Raw genomic sequence first — 20,186 nt, 5'->3', positions numbered from 1 at the left:
ACCAGCTTTCCCTGCTGAGCAGTGTCCAAATTGAAATGCTGTGAGCGGTCTTCTGAGCCACTAGATTTGGTTTGCATGCAGCAACAGAAAACTGAAACACTGCATTCACCCTGTATTCTGTGTCCTGCTTTTTTTCACTGGCTGATATATTTGATAATCTATTTCAGTATATATAGAGTTACCTCATTCCTTTTTAAAGAGCTGGATATTTGTTCTTTGTATAGCTGTGTAGTAATTGAATTAATCAACCTCTTATTGAGGGACATTTATGTTTCCAGTTCTTTGCAGTATTTAATACCCTTGCTGCATGCTTGCTTTTATACATGTACAAATATATTTATTGAGTAAATTCTTAGTGATGGAGTTGCTGGGTCAAAGAATAGTTGGATCTGTCATTTTAATGTGCATTGCCAGGTTGGCCTCCTGAGAGGTTACACCCCCACCCCCTCTAGGGAATGGGCTGACGGTGCCAGCCCCAGTAGTACTTCAGGGCTGTTGGAATGTCACATTCCTGCCTTTCTGTTGTTTCTGTGTCTTTTGAAAAGGCATTTGCATTTCCTTTTTGATGGACTGCCTTTTTTTCTGTTTGATTGTTGGCCTTTTTCTTCCTAGAAGGAGCTCTTTATATTTTAAGGAAATGAGCTCTCAATACAAAGTAAAATCTTTTCTCCCCCACCATTTCTCATTTATCTTTTTCTTTGGTCATAGCAATGTTTTCTCTAATTGTGGTTAGATTTATCAGTCTTCTGTAGCTTTTGAATATTTTTAATTTTCTGTTTCTTTTTTCATATTTAGATTTTCCCCTGCCTGAGATTATAATGGGTATTTTCCTGTGTTTTCTTGTAGTACTATTACTCTTTTGCTTTTTACATCTTCATCTCTGAGCTCTCTGAAATATCTCTTGATATATAGGTTCCAGATTCCATTTCTCCCAATTGTCCTTTAATACTCTTGTGCTGTGTCATCCTTATCAGATACTGCATTTCCATATTTATACCACAGGTAGTTTCAGTATATTTATTTAATGCTTTTTTGAGTTGCTATCCCATGAATTACTTAATTATTTCCATTTTTCTCTACTATTTTAGGAAATACCATAGTGAATATAGTTTAAAACCATTCTTTAAGGCAGCCCCAGTGGCCCAGCAGTTTAGCGCCGCCTTCAGCCCAGGGCCTGATCCTGGAGACCGGGGATCGAGTCCCAGGTCGGGCTCCCTGCATGGAGCCTGCTGCTCCCTCTGCCTGTGTCTCTGCCTCTCTCTCTCTCTCTCTCTCTCTCTGTGTGTGTCTCTCATGAATAAATAAATAAAATCTTAAAAAAAAAAAAAACAATTCTTTATAATTATTAATCCCGGACAAGTTTAGGATTTCCTTTGCAGATGTATAAATGAACATTTATAGTCAGTTTTAAAAATCATTTAAACTTTCATTTTGCTGAGCTGCTCAAAAGCTGAAGTTGTTTTATACCCTGGGATATGGATCAATCCACGTAACAGATTCATGTGGAGATGTAAGGATTGTGAAAGCACAGACGATGACATGCTTTTTGATCATGTGCTGTATAGAAAGGCCTGTTCCGGAATTTCAGAGCATGTAATAGTACCAGTATAAAAACTATATGTACTCAGGAGTGTGGGGAGGCTGGGACCCTGTGAAAGGAAGATTGGGTTTTGTTCATAGAATGGCTGAAGCCACATGATGATGGGAAGACAGAAGCCAGGAAATCATGCTTGTACTCCGGTACATTAAGAAAATGCATCCATTTAATTTCTGGAAGCCCTGTCTCGGACTTCTGGGAGTGGGGGAGGGGGGTGCGGGCAGTGACACTCCATGGAGGCAGGCCTCGGAGGTTCCTCGGGCTTTCCCGCTCCTGCCCCTCTTGGTTTCAGCCACTCTGTGCTCATTTCCCCTGGCTCACCAAACACACTTCCAGACCTTTTATCACAAGCATGTGGTCTGACCCCACAGGGCCCAGAGGTCTGCATTTGGAACACCTGCCCAGTGGTTGTTAAATTTAACCCCTGCTAAGAGAATGAGAGGACAGCACCCCTGGAGAGACAGAATCCAGGTGCTTGCTGTTCTCCATACGTGCACTGCAGCAGGATCCCCAGAGTTCAAGCTCAGAGCACCAAGTTCTGCAGGGAGATTGCAGGTCGCAGCAGAGGTGCTGTTGTGCTCGTTCTGTGTGCGTGAGCCGCATCACGCTCTCTTCCTTCCCTAGAGAGACCTCCGCATTGTCTAGGTTAGGAAACACGTCTTGCCAAGGTGGGCAGTTGACATCTGGGTTCACAGCTGCAGACTGTTCGAGCCGAAAGAAACCCATCAGAACCACTTCATTTGGCCAATAACATGTTTATAGCTTTCTTTCCCTGCATTTTCTGACCATAAACTCTCAGGACGTTTTGACACAGTGGCATTGTTGTCCATTTTCTCAGTGCCAGACCAGCCAGGATATTTAAGCAAATATTTAGTTTCAAGGATTAAAAAAATGGCATTTCTTTTCCTTTTAGATCCTGTCTAAACTTTCTTTGCCCACTCGTGCCTGGGAACCAGTGATGAAGCAGAGCTTTGCCTTTGACAATGTTGGCTACGAAGGTGGCCTGGACAGTGTGTGCCCTCCTCAGACGGCCACCAGCACCATCAGCATTCTGGGTATGACCTGCCAGTCATGTGTAAGGTCTATCGAGGGCAGGATCTCCAGTTTGAAAGGCATCGTGAGCATTAAGATTTCCCTGGAACAAGGCAATGCAACTGTGAAGTACATGCCGTCCATTCTGAGCCTGCCGCAGGTTTGCCGTCACATTGAGGACATGGGCTTCGAGGCCAGCGTTGCAGAAGGAAAGGCTGCCTCCTGGCCCTCGAGGTCCTCGCCTGGCCTCGAGGCTGTGGTCAGACTTCGGGTGGAGGGCATGACCTGCCAGTCCTGTGTCAGCTCCATCGAAGGCAAGCTCGGAAAGCTGCAAGGGGTAGCAAGAGTCCGGGTCTCCCTCAGCACCCAGGAGGCAGTCATCACTTACCAGCCTTATCTTATTCAACCCCAGGACCTCAGGGACCATGTAAACGACATGGGGTTTGAAGCTGTCATCAAGAACAGAGTGGCACCCGTAAGCCTGGGACCCATTGATATTGGGCGGTTACAGAGGACCAACCCAAAGATGCCTTTGACTTCTGATAACCAGAATCTCAATAACTCTGAGACCTTGGGCCATCAAGGGAGCCATGTGGTTACCCTGCAGCTGAGAGTCGACGGAATGCACTGTCAGTCTTGTGTCCTGAACATTGAAGAGAATATAGGCCAACTCCCCGGGGTTCAGAATGTGCAAGTGTCCTTGGAGAACAGAACGACCCAAGTACAGTACGACCCTTCTTGTGTCACCGCAGGGGCCCTGCAGAGGGCCATTGAAGCTCTCCCACCAGGGAACTTTAAAGTTTCTCTTCCTGCCGCAGCAGCAGGAAGTGAGACAGGTAACAGGTTTTCGGCATGTGCCGCCCCCGCCCCCGCCCCAAGAACCCCGGCACCGGGCAGGTGCGATACTGTGATGCTCGCCATTGTGGGCATGACCTGTGCATCCTGCGTCCAGTCGATCGAAGGCCTGATCTCCCAGAGGGAAGGGGTGCAGCAAATATCTGTCTCTCTGGCTGAAGGGACCGCAGTGGTTCTCTATGATCCCTCTATAATTGGCCCGGAAGAACTCCGAGCTGCCGTCGAGGAGATGGGATTTGAGACTTCAGTCCTCTCTGGTATGTAGTGGCACCCCGGGTCTTCTCCTCTCTCCTTGGGCCTTACGGCAGAGTGCCTGCAGGGTGGCACAGGGGAGCCACCCCAGCTGCTCGCCTGTCGGGTTGGCCAAGTCCCGCAGCGTTTCCCTGTGTGTTGAATGTGTCCGGGTGGGAGAAAGAGAACTTTCTGGTGTGTAGATTTTGCCTCTCATGGGGCTGGGACTACATTGCTAAATTCTTTGTTGTTGTTATTTTTTTTAACTGAAGAGAACTCTCGATTCTGTGTTCTTTTTCAAAAAGAGCCCTGTGGGACTGTCAGGATCTTCTCTCTCCAGAGGAACCGTCATCACATTCTCAGATTTCTCTGCCGAACAAAACCAGAAAAATAGAACCTTAGTCTCACCACCTGGAGCCCATTCTGTTGAAAGTGGGAATTAATGGGGATTCCGTGATGATTTCCTTGGCCTCCTTGACAGTCGTGGGGAGAGGCGTGTGTCTCTGCCCTGTGCCGGGGCCCGTGAGCAGGACACGTCCCACGTGAGCCTGTGAGGGCAGGGGACGGGGATGGGGAGGCCGGGAGGCCGCTCAGTGGGCTGGGGTGGCCAAGAGCAGCCCAGGGGTGAGGACCTGGGAAGGTGGCGAGACAGGCCAGTCAGCGGGTGGGTCAGCGGGTGGCTGCTCCGCATGGGCCAGCCTGTTGAGCTCAGCTCGGCCTCTAAATGCGAGGAAGCAAAAACAAAAACAAAAACAAAAACAAAAACAAATAAATAAATGCAAGGAAGCATCTCTCCAGAGGCAGCACAGGTGAGCTGACACCTGAGCAGTGCAGCGGGGATGGAGGCGGGGGAGGGATGCCTGTGGCTGGGGAGCAAGAGAGGCATTGGAACGACCTTCAGGAGCTTGGTCCAGACGAGGGGGTGATGGGGCGGCTGTGGAAGAGAGGGAGGGCCTGTGGCCACAGGTGCTGGGCAGCTGGGTCTGGAGCTGAATTCCGGGGAAGGGGGGCTGGAAGTGCAGTTTCGGGTGGTAGCCATGGGAGGGACAGAGGACAGAAAGGGGGTGTGACCGGGGAAGGGCAGAGGGAGGGCCCTGAAGGCGCTGGTGAGGAAGGAAGGGTGTCTGGAGGAGGAGACTTCCCCAGAGCACCACCCCGGCAGCCTGGAAGTCAAGGGGGGGCTGGGAGGGCGCAGGATACACGCAGCCCAGGAGGGATGGAGGAGGTGGAGGAGGTGATGGGTACAGAGGACGTGCAGTGTGCAGAGAGCCTGGAGGTGACGAGGGGCGTCGGACGTGGCGGACAGCTGTGTGGGCGGCTCAGATCCCAGGGCACGGGGGAACCAGGGTGCTGTGGCCCGTGGCCGCCCAGCACTAGTGGGGACGTGTGGGCGGGGACCCTCGTCAGCGCTCGGCCAGCTGGTGGTGGGCCTCCCGAGGCTGCGGCCTGTGCTTCCCTGCACACACCCCGTAGAGGGCGTGGGTCCGTCACGTGCACTGACTTGGCCCCGTTCTCTGCTCTGTCTTTTGTACCAAGTTTCAGGAAGGAGTTTATTTTTAAACAAAAATCAATAAGGAAAACACAAGGGAACAGTAGATCCTGTACGTAAAAGGTAGGAAATGTAGTAGAGTCATCGTCTACTGTGTTTGTGCGTGGTTTCAAGTCTTTCAACTACAGTCAGGTTGTTGGCAGTAAAAAGAAATTTGCATTGAGCTGCATAATCCAGAATAATTGGATTTGACTAAATCTAGAAGGAAAAGGACAGTGATTTTTATTGGCCCGAATGATGAGAATTATGTTTTTAGCCCAAGGGGTGTTTAATGTACCAGATTTAGCAAATAAAAATGTAGACACCTGATTAGATTTGAGTTTTAGGTAAACAGTGAATACCGTTTTAGTTTAAGTGTGTCCCATGCAATATTTGGAATATACTTATAATAAGAAGTTATTTGTTGTTTATCTGAAGTTTAAATTTAGCTGGCTGTTTTGTATTTCATCTGGTGATCTTAAAGTTTAGGATAAACTAGGGGCACCCGGGGGGCTCAGGGGTTGAGCATCTGCCTTTGGCTCACGTTGTGACCCCGGGGTCCCAGGATCGAGTCCCGCGTTGGGCTCCCCGCAGGGAGCCTGCTTCTTCCTCTGCCTGTGTCTCTGCCTCTCTCTGGGTCTCTCATGAATACATAAATAAAATCATTAAAAAATATATAGGATAAACTGTAAGTGTGCTGGTGACTATCTTTAAAGCCACTTAAATGCTAAAAGGCATTATTTATATTCGATTGGTCATTCTGGTTCAACCAGGAAGAGGAGCTCCTTGAAACAGTCTTCACACCGTGGGATCAGCTTCTCCTCCGGCCCAGCAGCACCCAGCACACAGTAGGGATTTATGAAGGGAGGGAAAGGAAAAGACAAGACTGTGGCAAGCAGGCTCGCGGGGTGGGGGTGGGGGGTGCTTGGTGGTGGGGTTTAATCCAGGGAACTACTGAGGGATGTTAGAGGGAGCTGAACAACCAAACAGTGAAGGGAAAGGAAACCGAGAGGTTACTGCTGGCAGAAGCTGGCACCCTGGGCAGGAGGGTCTGAGGGTGGAGGGCACCACAGGAGCCCAGGGGCCAAGGTGGCCTGGCTCGAGCCAGCAGCCCTAGGGCCGATAGGTGAGGCCGCAGCAGGAGCCGGGCCCCGGCAGACAGATGGGAGACGCCACCGGCTCTCTCTTGCTGTCCTGTTGTACCCTGTACCCCACTTGTGACCTCCCATTGCCAGATTTAACCAGCAACCAGTTACCAAGGGAGCCTGGGAAAAGTGGTTTTGCAGGATCAGCCCCTTTGATAAGAGGGAAGGGAGAGGGAAGGGAACCATGCGACAGCGTGTAGGCAAGTGGCAGGCATTGAAGTCCAGCTTATTTGACAGCTAAAAATAAACCTAGACCTGGTTTTTTTTTCTAGAAATCAGCTCTGCATTTGTTTGCACGGTGAGTATTTTTTGAATGAACGAATGAACACATGAGTGAATCTGTGAATACACTGTGAAGACAAGTCATCTGCCATGTGTACCATGTTCCCCCATCCTTGTAAATAAATGGGTAGTGTCACTCTGGGGGCTCTGCTCCCTCCTCCCACCTGTGTTGAGGGTCTTCTTGGTCCCAGGCACTGTGCTGGCTGCCCCGAGGGCTCAGAGGCCATCCAGGACCTGGCCACGTGCGGTTCACACTCTAACAGGGAAGCAGATCAGAGACCCCTCACCCAAGGCAGGTTGGAATACATGTGACAGGGAGAGTGTGGGTGGAGCGCTCTTGGGATTCAGAAGATGAGGAGAAAACCAGCATCTGGGTGTGGGGCCCCAAAGACTTGGTGGTAGAGGTGACTTTGAGCTGGACTTGGGTAAGACTTCAGAATGGATAGGATCTCAGCGGGCAGAAAAGGGCAGGACTGCACCAGATAAGACGGAGGAGACACAGCAGACGCACCCTGGCGGGAGTCCCTGCCACATCCTGGGAACAGTGTCGCTTGGGTGGAACTTGAGTAGAGGTAATGGGCGATGAGGGCAGACAGGCCAGCACCTGGTACAAGCCACCGTCATGTGTGTCCTGGATTCTGGAAGAGGCTCTGAACTAGTCTCCCTGCTGTTTTCTTGCCTTTCAGGCTTCCAGTCTGTTCCCTGCCCAGCATTCGCAGTGGTCCTGTTACTCTGTTGATGCACTGAAGCCTTCCTCAGGGTCATCTAGAAGCCCCCTCCCTGACTCCCTGCCTGTCTAACACCTTTCCAGCCCTCCTGTCGGGCTTGTTCTCACCTCAGGGTCTTGTATTTGTTATCCTGCCTGTCTACAATGCAGGGTGCATCTTCCCCCGGTACCCACATAGTGCACTTCATTTCACATATACTCTTCTGGACTTTTCCCAAAGCATATACTATTTATATTTAGGAATAACATAGATTTGTGTTATATGTGGTGGTTTGGTTGCCTCTTTCACCCTACAGTGTATTATACCATGCTTACCGCTCCGTCCAGAGGTCTGCAACACCACGCTTCATGGCTGCGTAGCATCTGTCATATGGATACACCATGACTTAGTCAATCAGTTTCCCCTTAGACTGTTCTCATGTACTTTGTGTTCATGTGATTATAAGTAATACTGATGGACATATCTGATGCTACATTTTATGCACAGACTTAGTTATTTCCTTATGATAAATACCTGAAAGCATAATTACTGGGGGGTCACAGAATATAAACTTTAGAAATATCTGTTATGCCTCTACTAAGTGTCAAGCAACTAGAGGTACTGTTTTTGATAATGTTGTCCAGTAGACTTCCAGAAAACGAAATCAATTTACATGCCCACCCATAGTATTAGTGTAGATTGGTAAAGAAAAAGGACTCAGTAGTATGATCTTGTTTGGGTTTTGTTGGTTCATTTCAATTTTCTTTAGTAATCTCTTGAAGCCCAGAATTTAGGTGAGTTAGATCCCAATGTGGGAGAATGGCAGAGTGCAAATTACAGGTTAGTAGGGGGTAGGAAATTCTCTGTAATAGTAGAAATATTATTAAAATTGTGGACCACGATATTTGGATAGAAGGGCAGGTGAACCCAGAAAACAGGTGAGGGGGTTGAACAGGTGCAGGAGGGTTGGACAGGTACAGTGCAGGTTGATGGGTATGGGAGGGATCAAAGGGTGCAAGAGATAGAATGTGGAGAGGTGTGGCCACAATACAGCTTTTATGAATTTAAGATCCAAAGGGCAGAGTCATCTGGAGCAATGCCAGCGTCCAGGAGCATATACCTGTGCTGGTGGGTGAAGTGTGGGCTCTGTAGCAAGAGGTAGAGGGGTCCCGTAAGGCCGGAGTGGTGGAGGGTCTTCACTGAAGGTGCTGCACGGCAATCAGCTGGACTCAGAATGAGTAGCAATAGTCTTTAAGCACCTTTCAGAAAATGAGCAAAACATCCCAGGATGCCTAGGACATGAGATTTATTTAGAAGAACTTTAAAGTCCTGGCCTATTGTCGGTACACGTTACTGCCAACTCCTGTCTTCTGCAGCTGTGGATTTTCAAGTAGTGAGAGTTTATTGTTAAATTATATAATTACCTTTTGTATATACTCTTTTTTTTTTTCTTTCGTATACTCTTAAAAGTACTTTCTGTCATCAAAATTGTGTGACTTTGACTTTCTGGAGTGATGAAAACATTCCAGATCTGGGTGATTGGTTATATGTGTAGGTACATATGTGGTGGGCAGAACACGGCCCCCAATGGCATCTGCGCCCTCATCCCCAGAACTCAGCAGGGGAGAGGATGGTCTTTTCAGTTTATGGGCTGGATCAGCTGGATATCCAAATGGAAAAAAAGATTAACCTTCACTCTGACCTCTTAGCCACCCTAAGTTAGGTTGCGGTATATCAGAGGCCCAATGTGGAGGTTTACTAAAGTAACAGCTTCTAGAAGAAAGCAGTGTGAATATTTTCAGTGTTCAGGCGGACAGATCTGCTCCCGGAGCACAGAACTACTAACCGTTAAAGTTGGTTTAGTTGGTCGCTGCATTGGGCCTCAGTTAACATTCAGGACTTGTTCTATCAAAAGAGCCACTGTGGGGCATGAGTGCAGATGCAGAGCACGGCCCGGGGCAGGTAGGTGCAGTGTGGACCCCTGACAAGGATCTGGGTCCAGAACACAGACCGGACTCAGCCACACAACGAGGGAAAGGTGAACAACTCAGGAGATGCGTTTTGGGTCCCTTTGATTCTCGTAGAGAGAGAGCGAACCTCTGCTGACGAGAATGGGATACTTACTGGTTAAAGGCACAGATCCTGGGGGTAAAGAGGCCTGGTTTGGAAGCTAGCTTTATTGCTTACTACCTGGGGTCGTGGGCACATTTTTAAATTTCTTTAACTCATTTCTTAATCTGTAAGATGGAGATGATAGTCCTGTGAACCGCAGAGAGCTGTTTCAAGGAGATCATCCATATGCTAGCAGAGGGCCTGTTGAGTTCTTCTTGTTGTCATCATCTAATTAGAGCACTCATTCAACTGGAAGGTTCCATTCTTGAGTATTGGCATCTTTTCGTATGTCTGCGACTGTGTGCCTCTGCCTCTGGTTGGGGGGAGGGCGTGATGGGAGCACCGGCCCCAGTGTAGCCTCGTCGGGAGCTGTCACCAGTACTGTCAGGCTTCAACCTCCTGTTGTAAAAAAGTCATTTGTTCTTTGAATCTGAATGATTTCTTATATTTTATCCTAGAAAACGGTTACAGCAACCATGTTGGAAACCACAGTGCAGGGAATTCCTCGGCGCACACCACAGCTGGCGTACCTGTGTCTGTGCAGGAAGGGGCTCCCCACACTGAGGGGCTCCCTGGAAACCACAGCCCTGGCCGCCCGTCCAGGTCCCCACCAGCCTCTACCTCTGTGACAGCACAGAAGTGTTTTTTACAGATCACAGGCATGACCTGTGCATCCTGTGTGTCCAACATAGAGAGAAAGCTGCAGAAAGAAGCAGGTGAGAGCTGTGCACCCCTGTTAGACTGGGGAGACACTGCAGGCAGCAGGGTGGGCACCGTGCTCGCCCTGCGTAATCAGCAGCCCTGATACCCTGGCAGCAAGTCCACAATGCCATAGCGAAGGTGTTTGTCAGTGTTCTCGGGCACCTGGCGTTCTGCTCTTTAGGAATTGTTTAGTTTAAGATAGAAGGTATCAGAGTGAGTTAGTGATGGGAAGGGCAGGTGAACGTCCCAGCACATTCTGTGGGTAGCTTCCCCCTCCAGCCGGTCCTGGGGGTCATCTCTAGTTTCCCTCCAGCCCTGTCCATCAGCCTCGCACTGTCACCAGACTACATAGCCTGCAGTTTGTGGAGAAGTGGCAATTTAGGGCAGTGGTTTAGCGCTGCCTCCAGCCTGGGGTGTGATCCTGGAGATCCCGGATCGAGTCCCACATCAGGTTCCCTGCACAGAGCCTGCTTCTCCCTTTGCCTATGTCTCTGCCTCTCTCTCTCTCTCTCTCTCTCTCTCTGTCTCTATGAATAAATAAAATCTTTAAAAAAAAAAAAAGAATTTAAAAAAAAGAAGTGGCAATTTAATTATTTTTTAAGATTTTATTTATTTATTTTGGAGAGTGAGCAAGCGAGAGAGCATGAACAGGAGGAGCAGCAGAGGGAGAGGGAGAAGCAGACTCCCCACTGAGCATAGAGGCTGAGGAGCCTGACCTGAGCTGAAGGCAGACGCCTCGCTGACCGAGCCACCCAGGGGCCCAGAAGTGGCCGTTTTAAATGCCCCGTCCTTTGCGCCTGTGAACCACAGAGTGTTGCAGACATGCCACAGTTTTATCCTCTAAACTATATTTCCAGTACTATCTCTTAAACCTGAAAATGCAGCAAAAATTTTATCCGTTTTTTGTTTGGAAAATATCTTAACCATGACTACCTTGCCACCGGAGTCACCTTCTCTCTTTTCATGTATCTCTCTGCTCAGGCTGCTTGGCCTGCGCGGCCAGCCCTGAATCGGGGACACACTCCCAGCCCCTCATTCCCCGTGCTTCATAGTGTCCTGGAGCTCCCAAACGGCTGTTGGCAAATTGAGGCATGCTTCCTCACCCATGGGCTGGCTCTCCTGATGCCTCTGCTTCTTTTCCTGACTTGAATCCTTCATTTTTACCCAGTATGACCTCCTTTCTAAAGCACATTTCTTTCACGTGAATGAGTCTTCCCTTCCCCCTCAAACTCACACACTAGTGCTAGCAAGATCCAGATCTCATCCGACTTACAATAGTGTCAAGTGCCAATAAACCCATCATACGTTGAAAATATTGTAAGTCAAAATGCATTTAATGCCCCGGACCTACCAAACATCAGAGCTTGGCCAAACCGACCTGAACTGTGTCAGAATGTGCATCAGTCGTTCACCCTCAGGATGGCATAGCCGGGCGGGAGCCGAGGCCCTGAGCTGCTGCCTGGCATCGCCACGGAGCCCCGTGCAGCAGCGCGCCAGCCCCGGAGAAGGCCCACACCCAAAGTTTGGAGTCCGTTTCTCCTGAAGCTGTACTTTCGCACCATCAGAAAGTCAAAAAGTTGTAAGCCAAACTGTTGTCGGTTGGAGCTGATGGTCTGTAGTCCAGGATTTCTCTTCCACTTCTGAAAGGGATTAGAGAGTGAAAGGGTAAGGAACACTACTTTCGAAAGACTTGTTTTCTGTGTATGAAGCGTGTCTGAAGCAAAACGTCTAGCTGAGGAGCCAGTAGTTGTGAGCTGGCTGTGAGATGGGCGCATCCTCAGTGTCCTCTGGAGCCTGCCTCAGGACCCCCGGCCGGCAGCACGGGCATGGCCTGGGTGCTGGGGGCACCTGCGGAACCTCAGACCCACCCCACACCGACCAAACCAGAATCTGTCATCGAACACGGCCCACCAGACTCTGGGAAGCACTGTTTTGGAACGCTGGTTCTCGCACGTGGCCAGTCTCTCTGGGCGAGCTTAGAAAAAAAGATGCCTGACGCCCACTCTGAGGGTTCTGACTTAACTGGTGTGAGGTTAGGGCCAAGCATGGGGAGTGGTAAAAGCTCCCCCTGTGATCCTCATGTGCAGTCAAGTTTGAGAACTCCTGATCGGGAGGCTTCTGGGGCCGATGTTTGTCTTTGTTAGGTTATGTTGGATGCGCCCCAGAGGCCTTGCCTGCGCTGTTCTAACTGGGCCCCGTGGTTCCAGGCGTCGTCTCGGTGCTGGTTGCCCTGATGGCCGGAAAGGCAGAGGTGAAGTATCACCCAGACGTCATCCAGCCACTGGAGATCGCTCAGCTCATCCAGGACCTAGGCTTTGAGGCGACGGTGCTGGAAGACTACGCGGGCTCTGAAGGCGACCTGGAGCTGATCGTAAGTGTGGCAGCTGGGCGCCAGCCGGGGCCACAGGCCACAGCCTCCACGGTGGCCACCCGGGAGATGCCTCCCATTGTGCAGATGTCCTGTGTGTGTGTGTGTGTGTCAGGGGTGGGGGGGTTGCTTCCCTTTGAAGCCAACAACAATGACCCATTCAGTCACATCACAGTCAAGGTCTGTGGGGAGGAGGAGGCGGCAAATGGCAGGAGTGTAGGGGGAAGAGGAAACGTCAGTGTCCAGAGCCTGGGTTTGAGAGCGTTGAGTATGAACACATTCTAGAAAGCCCAGAGGGAGGCCAGACTGCCAGTGGTATCTCGGGCTGTGGGGGGTAGTCGGCGTGGTAGCCCGGGCCTCACACACTCAGCTCAGTGCCAGTGTGGTGGGGAGGTGGTGGTGCCGGGCGTTCCAGCTTGCAGTCCGTCGCCCTTACCCCGTACAGGACGGCAAATCTTTGCAGCGGTGCGTAGGCTAGCATTTCCCAGCACTTGTGTTTTAAAGCTCTTTGCGTGCAAATAGAGGGAGACTTAGGAAAAACCCACAAGGAACTGAGTGATGCTGCTGCACTGAGGAGGGTCTTCCTTACTGTTAGTCGCTGCTGTGGGTGGTTAGTAAATACTGGAAGAAAGAGGACTAAGGGCACGAGTAGCACCCTGAGCTCTCGACCAGGAGCATCCCTTGCTCTGGACGGGCCACAGCCCCGGGCACCCCTTGGGCAGGAGCGGGGCCCTCACTGAGACCCCCAGTCCCCAGCCGCCTCTGCCTGCAGACCACGGGGGAGACCTACACTGTGAATATTACTGGGAAGGGTGAAAATAGTGTTCTTTTTGTGAAACGAAGCAGTATCAACAGTTGTATCATCATCACGTGTTCAGACAGTGTAGACATTTTACGTCTGTTAAATGAGTATCTGAGAAATGTCGATCCCTGATGCCCAGAAGAGTGACTTGTCTGGCTGCTACTACATCGCAGGGATGGCCTGTCTCACCTCAAACCCCTTTTCTCACATCGGGATGCATGGCCTGGCTTACGAAAGCCCATCACTGTCAGAGCTGGAAGTCAGGAGCCGGTCTGCTGCCATCTGCTTAGTGACCGGCTACGTCTCTTGCCCCTGAGTTGGGGAAGAACCACTGTTTACGTGCCCGCAGCCACTGGGGGAGCATCCTGGGTGAAAACCTTGCACGCGGGCTCTGCAGGTGGGGGTCCAGAGCCGTGGGAACGGTGCCGAAGAAGGAGGAAGGGCTCTGGCTGCCTCAACCCAACCCCGTGTGCCTTGACGGATCCTCTCAACCCTGGGTGAGTAGTGATCTTGTCCTCCTGTGCGGCAGATCACGGGGATGACCTGCGCGTCCTGTGTTCACAACATAGAGTCCAAACTCACGAGGATGGCCGGCATCACCTATGCCTCTGTGGCCCTCGCCACCAGCAAAGCCCACGTGAAGTTCGATCCTGAAATCATCGGTCCGCGAGATATTGTCAAAGTTATTGAGGTAAGTCATTCATCAGAAAGCATTGCACAAAGGAATGTGACACCGTGTGTCCGCTGTGCTTCAGTTTAAGAGATAGCCCACCTTTTTAAAAACGGTGATTTAGAATTGTTGTAGAAAAACAAGAAAATATAGCTAGCCAAAAAATTAAAAGAAAATATCAGACAATCTGAGGTGAAAATCAGTGAATGGGTAAGAGAGGGATATTATTGTTTTGATTGCAGGTATTCCCTGGGAAACCTCAGTACCAGCCAGACAGCTGGCACATGGGCTTTAATCAGTTGATTGTCATTATAAACATTATTTAGGTCTGTACCAAGTATCCACAGACCAAAGGATGCAGGTAGTGGGTTACCCTGAGTCTAACCCCTCTGCTAGGCCGGCTTCCTCATGGGAGAGTCCAGTTGTTTCTCGGTTGGAAAATCAGAGGAGTTGCCACAGGCTCCGGCCTCTGCTCCCCGCCATGCTCTGTGGCGGACACTGCTCTCCCCATGTGAGGTCTGCGTGAGGGCACGGTGAGGTGACGGGTGCGCGTGGGGATTTCAGCGGGTCGGGCCCGCCAAAGCCATCGATGAGCCTCGGGGCATGTTGAAGTCTCTCCCAGAACCTGCCACCTTTGCCCTCAGAACAAACGGGAGTCGCCATGTGAGGCCATCCCCTTGGGGACGGCGCCGTCCCTGAGTGCAGATGGGGCTGGACCTCTGACAGGGTTTGCAGTGTGATTTGGGTGCAGAAGCCATTGCCAAGAAACCAATACAGTCTTTTGAGGCAGTTTTTGATTAACTTGCTAATTTCAAAAGATGTAAAATGCTCTCTGCCAACGCATGTTTTAACCAAGTGCTTTCCCCCTGTTTCTCACTTCTTTCTTTTTAAATAATAAGGAAATCGGCTTTCATGCTTCCCCGGCCCAGAGAAACCCCAGCGCGCATCACTTGGACCACAAGGTGGAAATAAAGCAGTAGGTAGAACAGAAGAGACCGAGAGACACACGGGGCTCCTGTGGGTGTCCCCCTCGCTGGGCCTGACGGGCTCCGTGCTCGTGGGCGTCCTGCGGCACCCTCCACTTGGGAGACATCTGTGCTGCCCCCGTGAGCCAGCCCTCCGCGTCTCCTGCGATGTCAGCAGTGCTCTAGGCCCGCACTGCTCAGTACAGTGGCCGCCAGCTACTGAGCAGTTAGTATGACAGGAACTAAATTTCTAATTTCATTTCATCTCCGCTGATTTTCATGGAAATGGCCACCTCTGGCCGGGGTCCAACTGGAGTTGGGAGGAAGAGAGTGGCCTTTCCTTGAATGGGGTCTAGAGGTGGCTCTGAGGGTAGGAACCACGGCCGTTGGCCTAGGAAGCAGGAGGCCTGAGCTCGTTCATTGTTGCAGGGGTTCAGCACACAGCAGGGCGCCAGCATCAGCCCAGCACTCTGCCAGGTGCGGGGGACCAATGGCAGCCCATCCCTGCCTTGGAGGGCCCGTAGGTGGGCAGCGGATCCCGTGGGCTCGGAGCGCCCGGGAAAACGCCAGCAGGGCCCGTGACCTGGGCCTGGGAGGCTGGGCAGGGGTGCAGAGAGGGTGTTCTGGGGCATGGAGGCGGGTGGCCCTCGGGGACCCCTGTGTTGCTCCGGTCAGCCTGCCTGGAGCAGGCCGGGACTGACTGGAGGGGCACTCTGGGAAGCTAGCGAGGGGCTGATCCTCGGGGCCCCGGGCCCTCCCGGGAGTGGAAGACTGCGTCTTGCAGACCCCAGTGGAGGCGTGCTAGAGCTTCCACGACGCGCGGTGGGGTTCCCGCAGACGCTGACACGAGACCACAGTTGTCACCCGTCAGCCCCACTTCAAACCTTGCGGTTCATCAAGACGGCTTTCCAGTCCTCACACTGTGTTAAGTAATAGTTCAAAAATCACAGGTGTCAAAGGAAGTTCAGGCTAATACAGTTTTGCTTTTGTTTTTCCTGGGATCCCAAAGATTTTATTTTGAAAAAAGAGCTGTAGGTGTTCCTGTGGACCCAGATGTTCAACCTCTTTGGGGCGGAGCTCTGCCCTGGGCCTCGGTTGCCTCCCCCCCCCCCAGACAGGAGGCAGGGGGTCAGCCTCAGGCAGGCGGGCTGTCTGCGGGTCCCTACGACATTAAACCTGTGGGCGATCTCTCAGGTGGCTGGTGTCAGGAGAGGACCTTCCCTTCATTTCACACCCCTGCTTGTCTGTCCCAGAAAGGTGAGGGATACCTAAGAGGTCGGGGTCACTGCTTTGCTCTGCAGGTGGAAGAAGTCTTTTCTGTGCAGCCTGGTGTTCGGCATCCCTGTGATGGGTCTGATGATCTACATGTTGGTGCCCAGCAGCACGCCCCACGAGTCCATGGTCCTGGACCACAACGTCATTCCAGGACTGTCCATTCTGAATCTCATCTTCTTCATCCTGTGTACCTTTGTCCAGGTGCGTATCAGAAAGAGGCAAACCTCTGCCCTCTCAGGCCAGACACAGCCCTCCAGCCTGGCTTTATCGCAGCTGCCCCACAGGGGCTTTCTTTCCTGTCTTAAGACTGGCGGGGGGCGGAGGGGGTGGGCGTCAAGGGATCTGGTGTCACCGTCACGTTCACAGAGGGCTGTCGGTGATCAAACTCCCGGGAGCAGCAAGCACCATGGGACCGCCACTCTAGGGCTGATAGTCAGGAGCTAGCTGTGTTTCTCCCTCTGTTTTAGGGTAAAAGATAAAACTCTGGACTTAACTTTAGAATGTTTAGTTTATCTGAGGGCAGTTATTTGTAGGCTGGATTTGCTTTTTCCTGTATTTTCTTTTTAATTACAAATGTGGTGTATATTTATTGTCGACAGTTCAAACCATGCTGAAATAGAAAGCAAAGGGGAAGATATCCTTTCACTGGAATCATACCCTGTTCCCCAGGATTACCTTCGTATTATTACTAGCTGGACGTGCATGTTACAGACCTTCATCTATGCAGAGAAAATACACACTTGTTTGTGTGTGTGCGTGTGTGTGTGTGTGTATGTGCTCACATAATACGGACACCTAGACTTTTTATTTTTTAACTGGAATGAGATCATACCAGATAAATTGATTTCTAACTGGCTTTTTCACTTAACTGTGCATTACAGGGCATTTTTCATGCCAGCGGTTCATAGATCTAGCACGTTACTTTTCAGGACTAGATCGCACTGCTCACAGGATAAATCAACCATGGTTTGTGTCCCCATTGCCACCTTCTTTGTTGATGGACATTCAGGTTATGTGCTCTGAGTTTTAAAGGTCCTGCAGGACCCCGTTCCTGTGGTCACTGGTCCTGTGCATCGGGAAACACATTTCCTGTGTGAGCCTCACCGAGGAGAAAATACCATCCAGGCGTTTGCAGCCGTGAGGGGCCTCTGGGTCTCTAATTGCTCGTGGGACTGCTGGGCACCCTTGTGGAGCTGTGCTCTCTCCACCTGTCTTCCAGCTCCTTGGCGGGTGGTACTTCTACGTCCAGGCCTACAGGTCTCTGAGGCACAGGGCAGCCAACATGGACGTGCTCATCGTGCTGGCCACGAGCATCGCCTACACCTACTCGCTCGTCATCCTGGTGGTGGCCGTGGCTGAGAGGGCGGAGAGGAGCCCTGTGACCTTCTTCGACACCCCCCCCATGCTCTTTGTGTTCATTGCCCTGGGGCGGTGGCTGGAACACATAGCAAAGGTAACTGCGGCTTCGGGTGAAAAACCGTTTCCTTGGTAATAGAGACCTTCATTCACCCGAACACCTTGTTTAGAGCTTGTTTAGAGCAGGCTAGAGAAGGACTTAAAGAAATGTGAAGCCTATGTATAATTAGGTGTTCTGATCACTAATCTCCCCACTGGTTGCTACTCCTGAAATCCCAGCTAATCTGGTTAATTATTGAAACCTTTGTTGAGGCGCATTGTGTAATAGAAAGAACCCTGGGTTTCAGGCCAGCGTTCACACCACCTCTTTGTATGGAACTGACTTATTAGTCTAAAAATCCACATTTCCATCTTCTAGGGACCTGCCATTTTTAACACCTTGCATTATACCCACATTTTGACCTATTCTATCAAAGAATAGGACTCAGGCTCTAAAAAAAATTAGACTGAACCTTAAAAAAAGTAATAGGCAAACTGGTTTTATTTTGTCAGCTGAAATGTGATTCCTAGAACTTTGTGGCATTGTGCATTTAGCGTGGCAATGACGTGGCTGAGCGTGGATGGCAGTGCATAGCATCTCCATCCTCCGTGCCGGAGGAGCCCTTGGACATGGCCGTGGCTGTGTTAAGGGGTCAGCTTCTTTCTGCAGGGGCTTCCTAGAACTCCAGCCTCCGTGACGCCAGCCTGGCGAGTGTTGGTCTGCTTTTGCATGGGTCAGCGTATGAAAGCTCTTGTTCTCCATCCTGGTTATTTCCTAGAGCAAAACCTCAGAAGCCCTTGCCAAACTCATGTCTCTCCAAGCCACGGAAGCCACCGTTGTGACCCTTGGCGAGGACAACTTGATCCTCAGGTGGGTTCTCGTCATCCAGAGTTGTTGACCAGTTTATGTTAATCTGTGTAATACACCTCAAGACTTGACCACATTCATGCTGTTACACCTTGTGGGGATGGGCAAAGGCATGCAGGGGTCAGATCCACCCTCTGGAGCCAGGTAACTAATGAGGCGTCTACAGACGACAATATGTGCAGGACTTCGGCGTGGCGTGTGTGCTCTAAATGACAGAGGAGAGGGATGGGTGAGCAGTGTCCCCAGAATGCAGAGGGGAGGGCTGGAGGTGGTCAGGGGAGGCCTCAAAGAGCACGGACTGCGCGCTGGACCTTCGTTGCAGGATCTGGAGGATTTGCACAGGCTGGGAGGTGGGGCTTCCACTGGCCAAAGAATGCAAATGGGAGAAGTGTTTTTTCTTCTCCCTAAGGTTGGCAGATATTAAAAATGATAATGATTATTATCGCTATTGCTGGAACTTTTATAGCATTTACTGTCTGCCAGACACTATTTAGCCTCTTCGTGTTAAATCCAATTGAAAACAAACTTTAGGAGGAAAGGACTGTTATTAGCCATATTCTGCAGATCAGGAAACTGATTATCAAAAAAGCTAAGCAACTGGCGCGAGGTCATGCAGGTGTTGAAAGGGATACGACCCAGGCTCCTGGTTCCGGGGTCTGTGCTCATGACCCTTCCACATTCTGACTTGGAAGGTGTATTTAGCAATAGGGACGTTTGCACAAATTAAGACTTACACACTCCCTTATAAATTAATGACATGAGGGTTTCTGAGATCCAGAAATGTCCAGACTGGGACCAAAGCCATGGTTTCCTCGCTGCCTTTCATTTCAAAGTGCTTCTGAGAGTACTGGCCACAGCCACAGGGGCTGCTCTGTCGATTCAAGTAGGAGGAGACGTGCATCTTTGCCGGAAGGCAGAGCTGCTGGAAATGCCCAAGGACAATGGGGCTACCCCAGTCACAGCTCAGTTCTTTTCCAAAGAGGGCGATTAGTGTTTGGCTGTGGACATACTATGGGCCCCACTACCACCATCATCACGTGGTGGCACCATTCTCTGAGCGAGGGCCCAGAATACCAGGGTTCATTCTGGCCTTGCCGCGGGCAGGCCGTGTGCTCGGAGCGCGTCAGTTGAGGCCTGCGAGGCACAGTTGCTGTCTGCCCGACCGGGTGATGGTTCCCATCCTCCCTTCCTGGACCGTGTGCTCCAGGCTGTGGGCGGTGACAGGCCCGTGGCCACACTCTGCTCTCCCAGAGCCAGGGCCATACACCACCCTGCCGAGGAGCTTGACCTTCTGTAACGGGAGGTGTGCTGGGGCCTGGCCGTCGGGCTTCTGCTAGTGTAGGCTGGCCTGTGGCGCCTTTGGAGGGCCAACAGAGTGTCTCACCTCAGCTGTCTCCGTTCACTGAGACTTGGGCCTGTCCCTCCCTCTGTCCCTCTGCCAGGAACACCTGTCCTTTCTTTCTATCCCAAGTCTTGGGCAATGGGGCATCTGTGACCAGCCTGGCGCTGGTTACCTCTGGTTGCCCCCATCCACTGCCCCTTCCTGTTGCCACCGCTCTGTCCCCTGCGGCATTGCAATGGGGTCTGCATTGGCCACCTGCTTCCAGCCTGGTCTCTTTCTAAATATTTTCCCACGTTCAAGCCAGTGATCT

General features: G+C 51.1%; 1 protein-coding gene and 1 long non-coding RNA gene across 6 annotated transcripts in view; one reads left to right on the top strand and one right to left on the bottom strand.

The window, feature by feature from the left end:
• ATP7B (ATPase copper transporting beta) overlaps positions 1 to 20,186 on the top strand; it is a 48,357-nt gene that overhangs the window by 8,495 nt on the left and 19,676 nt on the right. For 2 of the 3 annotated variants that reach the window (XM_072783242.1, XM_072783241.1), the window contains exons 2-9: positions 2,511 to 3,741; positions 9,948 to 10,205; positions 12,399 to 12,562; positions 13,891 to 14,052; positions 14,931 to 15,007; positions 16,298 to 16,472; positions 17,491 to 17,724; positions 18,446 to 18,537. In XM_072783242.1, coding sequence (XP_072639343.1) covers positions 2,511 to 3,741; positions 9,948 to 10,205; positions 12,399 to 12,562; positions 13,891 to 14,052; positions 14,931 to 15,007; positions 16,298 to 16,472; positions 17,491 to 17,724; positions 18,446 to 18,537 — 2,393 coding nt within the window. The remainder of the gene's footprint in view (positions 1 to 2,510; positions 3,742 to 9,947; positions 10,206 to 12,398; positions 12,563 to 13,890; positions 14,053 to 14,930; positions 15,008 to 16,297; positions 16,473 to 17,490; positions 17,725 to 18,445; positions 18,538 to 20,186) is intronic. The other variant, XM_072783243.1, reaches the window with a different exon arrangement.
• On the bottom strand, positions 8,921 to 12,662 carry LOC140608246 (uncharacterized). 3 transcript variants are annotated; one of them, XR_012010278.1, is made up of 3 exons: positions 12,103 to 12,662; positions 11,570 to 11,831; positions 8,921 to 9,888 (listed from the first exon to the last, which is right to left on the bottom strand). It is a non-coding gene; the product is annotated as an uncharacterized lncRNA (long non-coding RNA). The 3 variants fall into 3 exon arrangements; XR_012010277.1 differs by having other exon boundaries at positions 8,924 to 9,888; positions 12,215 to 12,662; XR_012010279.1 differs by having other exon boundaries at positions 9,167 to 9,888; positions 12,366 to 12,662.

The sequence above is a fragment of the Canis lupus genome, chromosome 17 (genome assembly GCF_048164855.1).
Source record: "Canis lupus baileyi chromosome 17, mCanLup2.hap1, whole genome shotgun sequence".
NCBI lineage: Eukaryota > Metazoa > Chordata > Mammalia > Carnivora > Canidae > Canis > Canis lupus.
This window is presented reverse-complemented; position numbering and strand designations above follow the sequence as displayed.